This window comes from Pygocentrus nattereri, chromosome 27 (genome assembly GCF_015220715.1).
Source record: "Pygocentrus nattereri isolate fPygNat1 chromosome 27, fPygNat1.pri, whole genome shotgun sequence".
Lineage (NCBI taxonomy): Eukaryota > Metazoa > Chordata > Actinopteri > Characiformes > Serrasalmidae > Pygocentrus > Pygocentrus nattereri.
In genome coordinates, this window is record NC_051237.1 from 13,816,308 (window position 1) to 13,827,147 (window position 10,840).

The window sequence follows — 10,840 nt, forward strand, 5'->3', positions numbered from 1 at the left end:
TGTGGAGAGGGGGACGATGGGAAATGTAGTTCTCATCTGATGCAACGCGTTTAACGGCTGCTTGTGCTTTGAAAGTTGTGATCACGCATGTGTGTTAAAGTACCTGAAATCGTTTACCTTTGCCAATAAAGGGCTCAATTAAAATCACTCAAAATCAATTTTATAGAACATAAACATTATTTTAGAAGAAGAAATAAATCCCAGAAAGGCCTTTGTCTTTGAGATACCCCCACCTCAGGTACAACAAAGCACAAGCATGTACTTTATCTAACTTTGATATCTCTACTTTGTGCAATGGATGATTGTATAAAATATTTTACTGCAAAATTGGTCTAATTCACTAATATTTGGATGCTCCCCAAAACCAGAAAATGTGCAAATCTAGGCCTGGCATAAAGGGACAGTGTCTGTATTACCTCTTATACTCAAAAAGTAAAATTCACAATATGGCCAGCTTCACAGCAACTGTGCACAAACACATCTATGGCCTTAACAAAAACACCAATATCTTGCCCTTTGTCTAAAAACAGGTCTTTAAACACCTGTGTGTCAAATGCAGAAACTGACTTCTATATCAAAATTGTAATGCATGCTTTCTGCTATTAATATAACACTGACGCCAAACACCAAGAAATGTTCTTTTTTGAATATTTTGTGCAAGCCATTGTTATCTAATCATAACACCAGTTATTTGGATTATACACTTCATCTTTGCACATTAACAACCCTTAATTGCTTCTCAGAACCACTGCACTGACCTAGAAAAATAACCTAAGAGCTGGAATATTTAACACAAAACACAGATTTCAGATCCTTTAAACAGTGATAAATAATATATAATAATAAATCAATAACAATTCAATACAATACAAAATATGACAGGCCAACAGGAAAAGCATTTGAAATTTCAGCATCAAACATCAGCATAAAGATTTATTTGTAGTTCTTACATATCTCTCATTAAATCTGTAAATGTGTTAAGCTATTTATTATTTTTGTTCATTTTTTTGAACATTCAAGTCTAAAATCAAACGTGTCAGTGCCACTGCTATGAATGAGAATGATCCACCATTTAAATAGCATCTGGCTCTATGGTCCATTGATGGTTTTGGTGCACACCACTTGCTATCAAGTACATAAAAATGCAAAAACACTTTTGGCACATAAGTACATTATGTAAACACATTTACATTGGCTTTTCCTTTTGCCTGTAAAATCAAATTATATCATTAGAATAAATGCATATAAACATAAATGCAGTAGGAGATATCTTGTGAGCTAATTTGGAGAGCAAAGTTTGACTGAGCCAAAACTTCATGACCACTCACAGATGAAGCGAATAAGGTTTATCTTGCAGCAATAGTGCATGTCAAGCTCTAGGATTCATATCAGCAATCGCCACATCACTTTGCTTCTTGTTTGCATAAAGTTAAACTCCGCTTAACTTTCCTGCATAGCTGACTCTGCCAGTTTTTTGCCAGCTGCTTGTTCGAGTTCAGAATGTAAGGTGGCACAAGAAAATTGGAAGAAGAAGCTGGTGAATGACTTGAGAAAATGTTCTAAGAAAATGTTGACATTGTTCTGAAGATTTTTATTTAACACAGGGTGTGACAGAGATGATTTTTTTGAAAACCCTATTCATTCTGCCCATGGAGAAGTCAGGTTTAGACCCGGAATTCCTAATATGGGCATAAGAGCATGGCGGCGACTATAAAATGACAACATGACTACAGTGGTCTGTTATGCAGGGCTCACTTGTAAGATCATCAGTTTCATAAGATATTTACAGGACTGTCATGTTACAGCAGATCTGCAGACACTTTTATTTGTTCAATTTCAAAGGCCCAACAGTCATTACGTACGAGTTATCCATTTCTTAGCCTCAGTATGTAAAAAGAAAGCATATATTTAACACAGAATTTTCAGTATTTAGTGTGTCCACCCTTTGCCGTTATTTCACCTGCAATTCTTATCAGAAGCCATTCCTATCACCTGCTTTCAGTTTTTAAAGAAATCCACAGGGATATTTTTCTACACCTCCAAAGTTCAGTTTTAGAGTTTTTTGCATGTTCTGTTTCTCATTTGTTTGTATTGAATGTCTTTTGTGATACCTTCGATCAAAAACATATCACCAACTCCGCATGTTGTTATGTGATTCTCCACCATGCTTGACTGATGCTTGTAGACAGTTTGAAGAGTCTTTCAGTGCTTTGGTGGTGAACATACAGCCTTCTGTTACTTTTCACGGATCTCAAATTTACCCACTCATCAATCCATAAACCGTTACTCCACATCTCAGGTGTCCAGTTTGTTCTAGTGTTGTACTGCAGAATTTCTTCTTTTTGTCTATTTCCTTTTCTATCACAGCTTCTTGTCAGCTACACATCTGTTAAAATAATTACTCAGTTAAAAGTGGATGTATGGAACCAAAATCCACATCTTAATATATGCAGACTTTATAAATGTTTTAACAAACAAATGAAAGTTTTCTTTGTTTGGTGATGTTGATGTGGGTGGGACTTCCTCACACAGAGGGAAATAATCAGAGTTATGAGCAGTATCATTTCACAATCATATGAATTTGGCTGGATGTTTTAATAAAAACAACAAATTAAAATGCATCAGAACTCAACTGTCAAGAAAAAGGCAAAAACATTCTGGCCTGTGAGATTTGTAAAAGGTCCAAATGAAAATGCAAGAAGTTAACAGTATGTTCTTTGTCTTGGAAAAATAAAGAAGTGTACTAGTACTCAAAGTCAATGATGCTTGAGTAAAAATCTTCCAAAACAATTGAGGTTAGTAATGAAATACAGTGCGGTATTTTTCATCCCTGTAAAAATGTCCATCTTTTAGACTGAAATTTCTCCACTGCATTCTGTTAGAATTAGAGCTCTGGTCAGACCTGACAGGATTGCGTTCGTACAGTAGATGTCGCTGTCTTCTATAAATATAAATGGAGTATGGCAAGAAAAAAAGACACGCAGACCTACAGAGAAAAAGAGAGAGCCAGAGTAATTTATCCAGTGTATTTATTAACAAACGCTGAGAGATCCTTGAAATGTAAATTGATAATTAATTGACTGTAACTTCCAATCCTGCGGCTCCAGTCACAGCCCATTACGTTGTGCTGTAGAGAGACATAAAATCAGCAACCTTTTCAAAAGAAAGACAGTTTACCATATAAAATGAAGTAGCAGTGAGAATAACGAGTGACAAGAAGTTTTTACAGAAAGATTATCCATTATATGGTTTGACAGTGTTGCATGTCTGTCGCCTACTGATCAGTACAATCTCCATGTCCCTTTTGCTAATTAGTCTTTAGTTGGCAAAGTTACTTAGGGATTTCTTGACCTCTTTCTTGCATCCTTTGTTTCAACTCCAGATCTTAGACCCTTAACCCTAAAGAAACCTTAACAGGAACACAAGCATATATTAATAATAAAAAAGGGATGTATAGATCTAATAATCCACTTAGGCCTTTCAAATATTAAAAAAGTATTAATAATACTTAAAAGTAACCAGAAAGAAAGACCTAAACAGGAACTGATTTTTTAAAGCCTGCGCAATTAAACGGTTGAGATCTTCACTTTCTTTAATCACAGTGGAAGTGATGGGAACCAAATGTCTGAAGAGTTTAATACCTCTGAGAGCTCCCTCACAGAAAGACATTATATAAAGTGGTTAGATATATGCTACTTGATGTCTATTACATTGTTGTAACACTTTACTGTTATGCTCAATCATTTGGTAGAGCACAATTTGAGCCACTACGTATGACACAAAGTGCCATCTCGGCCGTTTGGTAGAACGTTTTAAAAATTATGGGGTCAAAAAATGAAAAAACATCAAATGTTTGTAGTTTTGCCCCAAACAAGTGAAAAATAGAAAATATAAAGTTCCATTACTTTTTTTCTTGGTGATGACATTAAAGAGTTAAGAAGTTTTATGATAACATATTGGCTTAAAACGTATTTCAATCCATTATCTTTAATCCATTCATGAAAGACGGATACATGTAGGACATTGTAAGGCAAAACCGTCCCCAAAGAGATCTTATTTTTTTAGATTTATGCCTCTTTTACCATCATCATTACATATCAAAACTCAGAAGACGTGTAGGTTCACTGGTGGTTTTGGATAGAAAATAAAATGGCTATATTTGTGCTGTTGGCATGGCGACCCCTGATTCCTGTCACCACCACTATAAAGAGTCTCTGCAATGAATCACTTCATATCAAACCAGACTCTGTTTACGTGTCAAAGACTGAATTATTCACAAATTTTGAAAGAATAGTGGAATTCACTTTCAAATGCCCCTTCTAACAAAGTAAACCTTTATTCTGATTGGCAAGTATCCAAATTACACAAAGTGAGTTCCTGTAGGGAAAACCAGAAATCTTCTGGTCTGAACAGATATGAACAGTGGGTACCTTCCTTTATGATCCAACAGCGTGTCTCTAAATAAGCATGATGAGTGAAGTGATCAAGATATTCTAAAGTACGTCACCATGAGTCGAAATCCATTCATCACAATGATCAATGCCATGTGGATAAAAGTGGGCCTGAAGTGAAAATATGGGATCCTTTCCAAAGGAAACAGTGTCAGTCTGTCCCAAGCATTGCTGAACCTTGGTTTTGCAGCTTCTCACAGAAACATCAGTCCAATTACTAAATGTCCGTGCCACATGGGAAAGATTGTGCTAGATAGATGTTTTAAGCAGCACTTCTCAGGTTGTGATACCTTAATAGAATATGGATCTTCCATTACTAATCACTTAAACATGTCTGTTTCTAAGGGAACACTGTCTCCTAATTGCAATCACAGTTCATACCATAATCCAGTATAGAAGTCAATGAAATTACTTGAGAAAAATAATGTGAAGGTTGAAGGGTTTTGTCCCAAACAGAAAACACTTAAGAGCTAATGAAATAAGAGTGCTTTATTGTGAAACAGTTTACCTGCCAATGAAAAATGTTTCATGTTGACCAGGATTTCCAAGCCTTGGAAATTCTAGACTACACATGGTGCATGTGTGATAAGATCACTGGCAAAGACAGATTATTTTGTTTAATGAAAGTGAATACTGCTCTTAGATTAAGATATTGAAAATCACTTAAATTCTGCTGATTCCTTGTCCAGAATGCATACTTTAGTTAATAGCTTAACAAAGAACACGAGAAGTCTCTGGATTATTTACACTCACAATGGAAACCTCATTTCAATTACCAAAAACTTTTCTTTACAAAAGTAGGTCACGACAGTCAAAGGAAGTCATGGGTAGGCCTAACCTTTTTTTCATGTGAATTCTTTGAGGGCAATTCACATTTGATACAAGTTCATGGAATTGTCATTCAATTTTAAAATCTTTAACAACGCATCTGTCACCAATCTGTATGATACTGACAAAAATGGATCAATAAAGTGGTTCCTGAGAAACTTTACGACTGTGTATGAAAAATGCCCCCATGAGAAATTGAGTTTTTGTTCTACTTTGTCTGGATGGATTATTCTCATCCCTTTCCTCTTTGTTATCTGTTGGTAGAGGTGCCAGGCCCACTTTGCAGCCATCCTTGATCTCCGAACCTTTTCTGGGACCTCTCCAGGAAAATAAATCTGTCACTGCCTTTGAACATATTCGTCAAACAAGTGATCACTGATGTTTGTCCTCACTGTCCAATTGGGCAGGAGGTGGCCAATAGAGCAACAGAGATTAAGCGTACTTAAAGTTGATTGGCTGGGAATGAAGAGGTCAAAGGTAAGCAAGGTTTCTGCCTGTAAAAACAAGAAGTAAAACAGTAGGTGCGTGTGAATAAGAAGGTCTGGTCAGTGAGTGAAGGCTTGGCTCAGCTCACACTGGACATTTAGATAAAATGCCGATAGGAAACAATGGCCTAGTTAAAACTTGTTCATGTTCCAGGGAACACGAGCATCCAGAAATACTACACTAATGAGTTTTTGGAAAAACTGATGAAGCAAGCCTTCATACTTACAAGCTGGTAACTTTGAAAAACATCACCTTTTTCTAAAGTACCATTTTTAAAATCTTACAATAATCTCTAAGTTGCTTTAATTCTTACGTCCAGCTAGCAATGGCTCTAAGTGATGAAATGCCAGCTGTAGTTCATTTTATGTTGCTTGGCACAGAAACATAAACTTACATATGGCATGATGATTAATATATTGATATTAATACGCCATATTAAGTGCACACCTCAGCCTAATTCACTGATGCAATGTGCCAAGTACACAATAACAAGATCACAAGATAAACACTTTGAAACTTGGTTTCCAATAGAATCAGTCTTTACAATATTGTAGCACACAGAAACACTACATTTTTAACATTATCATAGCACTTAAGGAGCACAAGGAGTACTACATTTGAACAGTTAGCACTTACAACCACATTTGACAATGTCATAGCACTTAGGAATACTTTAGGCTGAGTAATACAGGTAATATCAACAATCGTAAGATGTTGTTCTTGCACACATTACCACAAACATTCTCTAGTAAAGACCACGGAATACCCAAGGACAAGAAGATTTGAACAAAAGAGACAAAATCATATCACAGATCATAAAAACAACAAAAAAATTATACAGACTATACTTCACTCCTAAACTCCTACATCCTTTGGCGACATCCTGAACACTGTAATATACTGTGTGTATAATATCAAACACGGCAATGCAATACCATTAAGGTCAAGAGCATAAGCTAATAGTCTAAACTTGTTTGTAAGAATGCCATTTCTTATCTTTGGCTTCAAACGCACACATTACACCACTATTTGGCAGTGGATTTCAAAAGCAATTATAAGTAATTTGAGGAGACGACAAGCTGTATGGCATCACCACTATCACCTCCATCACTACCACCACACCCCTTCCTCCCTCCATGATCAAATTAATAAAGCAAATTAACTGAACATTTGAAACTGATTAACAAAATGTGTGTTCGGACACAGCCCTCTTCTTTTACCCCCTGTGGTGTGTATATGTATGTTTTACATAGAGGATTAAAATGTTTAATGATTTAAGTACTATTTTTTAATATTATGTAATTCTCTTTCTCAATGCCTCTAAAATGGACCTTCGTAGAGAATCCCAATTTACTGTATTAATACAGTCTTAGACTATGCTTAGACTTTTCCATAAAACCTGTTCAAAATGTCCAAACCACTCGTATAAAAGCAAAAGAGTATTATCTCTGATTGCACTTGTGCCACTACAGCCAGTCACATGAATAAATATTTAAAATGTAGAAGTACCTACACATATGAAATACTTTTTTTCCCATTATGCGCCATTTCATTTCAGCAGAATAAGAGACCTCCCTTTTTCTGCCTGACTAATTTCAGTGCCCGTTGTCATTTTCTGCGTGTTTTACATTTAAAATCACACAGGCACCCAACTTCCTCACTTCATTTTTTCTATTTGCATGGTTTGCTCTGGATGTCTCATCCCAAACATATAAAGTCACCAATACTGCTTGCAATACTGTCTGTATAAGCGTGCCTTTGTTTTCTAACAATAGCTCAAAACCAAGGACAAATTCATGTCCAGACTCGTATAAGGTTTTTTCTATTTCTTACGAGGCCTGATAATGCTTCACGAATGTCATTTCAATTTCTTCAGAAATCTCATCTCAAATAGGAAGATATTCTCAGAACTATCAGAATGTCATCACCAGTATGAGAACATTTGCTTCTCATAACAGCAGAGCATGAAAATGTCAGAGCTTGGTAAAAGCATCCAGAACACCATTTTGTTGTGTACTGCACGAAACATTTGTAAACTGGTGACTTCCAGATGACACAGACCTTTGAGACGAGTGACGGAACCGCTTCTTAAACACTGCACTGCTCTTTTGTCTCTCTTTCAAGTACTCCTGATAATTTCGGGTCAACAACGTGTAAAGGAACGGATTGATGCAGCTGTTGCTATAAGCCAGACAGGTCACCACAAAGTTTATGTACACCATTGTACTGCGGGACAACTTCCCAGGTCCAAAATAATAGATACTGAGTAACTGCCACAACCAGAAAGGCAAGAAGCATGCCCAGTAAGTGAGAACTATACCAAAGATCATGTAGAGCACCTTTTGTTTGGGACAAGTATTCATTTCTTTGGATGAGAACACAGTGGTTTGGGAGAGCCAGTAAGTCCTGGCCAGTTTGAGATACAGGTAACCAATGATGCATCCAGGAGCCAGGATGCAGGTGTTGAAGAGCACAGTCAGGTACACCTTGTAGGCCGTGAGTTGCCAGGTGGGGTGGCACATGCGCTTCTCCACACCGTCCTGCACATGCCTCCTCAGGTCGATCATGATCATGGTGGGTAGGGAGAGGACGAATGAGGCAAGCCACACGGCCCATGCCACAGCTCTCCTGCAGCGCCTGGCCCGGGCTAGAGTGTCCAGAGGGTTCACCACGGCCAGGTACCGCTCGGTGCTCATCACTGTCAGGATGAAGATGCTGGCGTGCATGGTGAGAAAATCAAGGCTGAAAAGGATCCGACAGCCCACATCACCAAAATACCAGTCCTTAGCAAAATAGGTGCACACCACAAAAGGCACAGTGGCCAGGTAGAGCAGGTCGGCCAGGGCCAAGTTCACAATGTAGACATACATGGTTCCAGTGACGCGGACGGAGATATTCATCACCACCAAGGTGTACAAGTTTCCAAATATGCCGACCACAAACATGAGGATCAGGACTGTTCCTAGAACACATGTAACCAGGGTGTCATTTGGAGAAGCTGCTGACTCTGGAAGGGAAGCTGTCGGTGAAATGTTGGCCAACATAGCCGAGGAGCCGTTCAGCTGAACCCACTGACTGACTGCAACACGGTCAAGTGTCCCCATATTCCCAGAAGGTAAGAGTCGCCAATTTATCAGGAGGTCCGTGTTGAGAGAGGTTCAGGCAGCATCGTTTTTCTGAAGGAAATGTTTACACGTGGCCAATTGTGAGTGAGTTACATTCCAGTCACGTTTTCAGACAGTGACGAGCATAAAGTCCTGAAAAATGTTCAACATTAACAGACACGGTAGGTTACAGTCAATTCTGGTGCAACTGTAAAGAAACAGAAAACGTGCATACTACATTTCTCTAATAAATAATTACCTGCGTAAAATGTTGGGTAAAGTGTTACCGGCAGAAGATGTCCTCCACGCACCTCGGCGCCGTCTCCGTCCTCTGAGTGTGGAGAAGGGAGCTGTTGAGTCTTCAGTAAAGAGGACAAAATGAAGATGTTGTACGCAGGTGGATGTGAGGACGAAGGATCAGAGCAGGGAGTGAAACTCCAGCGCGCGGAGGCTCCTCTGCTGTGCGCGTGCAGTGTGATCACGGTTTTTACCTCAGAGAGCAAACGCGCCTCCCTCCCGTCTCACCTACCGGTTAGATCAGCCGAAACACTGGACTGACTGACCATAACTGACGAAGCACTGGACTGACTGACCATAACTGACGAAGCACTGTCTTTTCGTCTCCTACTGTGGGGAAAGTTAGGGTTTACCGGGGAAAACGCCCCTCCTGAGGAAAAAGTAGCCAACCAAGGATTAAATGCGCGCGCACTCACTAAGCAAAATAAGGTCCGCGTTTTTTGACATTATCAGGAGACGTTTTACCTCAGAAATGGAAATAATCCCCCTCTCTGAGCCAAAATACTCCAGAAGGACCAGCAAAGTGTGTGTTTCAGTCGTGAAATCTACATTTCACTGATAAACTATCTTTTCTCCACGGTGTACATCTACTTGTGAAGCCCTTGTGAACTACAGAGGCGATACATTTCTGCCCGTCTACCCCTCTAATATGAAATTTCGTCTTTTCACCTTCTGTCCATCTTTTGGTAGTTTATATTTTTATTCATCCAGATTCAGGTGAATATCAAAATACTAAACGTTTTCAGATCTGTTTTATGTACATCAGTTGTGTAAAGTGGCCCCAAAGGGTTTATGGACGCTTTAACTGTAACCATGATAAAAATGGCCTGATCCTAAAGACGTCTTTTCGGTTCCTGCATAAATTGTTTAACAAAGGGACATTTGTTTCAGAGAACAACACATCTAGCACAACGGCAGGCTGATGGACTCTTTGTGTGGAGAAAACCTGGAGAAGAGTTCAAACCAGACTTCACTAAGAGTCCTGCAAAGCGCAGAGGAGTTTTGGTGAGCTTGTATTCACTGCTAAAATAAACGGGACTTGGTTTAATATTTAGTTTGTTAACACAGTGAACTTACTTCAGGGGAGCCACTGTCGTGCACTAGTTTACTTCTACAGCAGCTTAGTATTGGCTTATAAAGGAAAGAGACCAAATGTAATCACGTGAAAATCACACACACACAACTAAAACTTTAACATATTTCTGAAGACATTTTTAGGACGTTTTGGTATTCTAGCATAATGTCACCGTATAAAACAGTGTTTCTCATCTCCGGTCCTGGAGGCCCACTGCTCTGCACATTTTACTCTTTTTTCGTGCTTTACTGCACCCACTTCAAATTTAAAAGAGGTTGTTGAGGAGCCTGTTAGTTGGATCAGATGTGCTGGAGCAAGGAAAACACCAAAACGCCATTTAGTACTGTGTGTCTAAATGGCTACATTGAAGATATTTATATACCACATTATTGGCGGCACCATATTGCCAAGTTGATGACGTTGGTTATGCTCACCCCTTTCCTCTGCTAGCTGCTGAGTAAACAGCACAGATCTAACGAGCAGCCAACAACTAAGCAGTTGAACATCAAACCTTAACTGTTAGCCGCTGTACTGCAGTACTCAATAGGTTCTTGTCATAAGCAAAAGTTATAAAATAAATCAGTATTTTTTCCCCCCAA

The 10,840-nt window shown here is 38.7% G+C and overlaps 1 protein-coding gene across 2 annotated transcripts; it reads right to left on the reverse strand.

Annotated features, from left to right (window-relative positions):
- Positions 1-3,027: 3,027 nt before the first annotated feature.
- On the reverse strand, positions 3,028-9,356 carry LOC108430548 (urotensin-2 receptor). 2 transcript variants are annotated; one of them, XM_017703094.2, is made up of 3 exons: positions 9,129-9,356; positions 7,827-9,022; positions 3,028-3,127 (listed from the first exon to the last, which is right to left on the reverse strand). In XM_017703094.2, exons 2-3 carry the CDS (start codon positions 8,867-8,869, stop codon positions 3,118-3,120), a joined length of 1,053 nt encoding a protein of 350 aa, XP_017558583.2. In that variant the 5' UTR covers positions 8,870-9,022; positions 9,129-9,356; the 3' UTR covers positions 3,028-3,117. The 2 variants fall into 2 exon arrangements, with proteins under 2 accessions (XP_017558583.2, XP_037391366.1); XM_037535469.1 differs by lacking the exon at positions 3,028-3,127 and having other exon boundaries at positions 7,135-9,022.
- Positions 9,357-10,840: the final 1,484 nt, after the last annotated feature.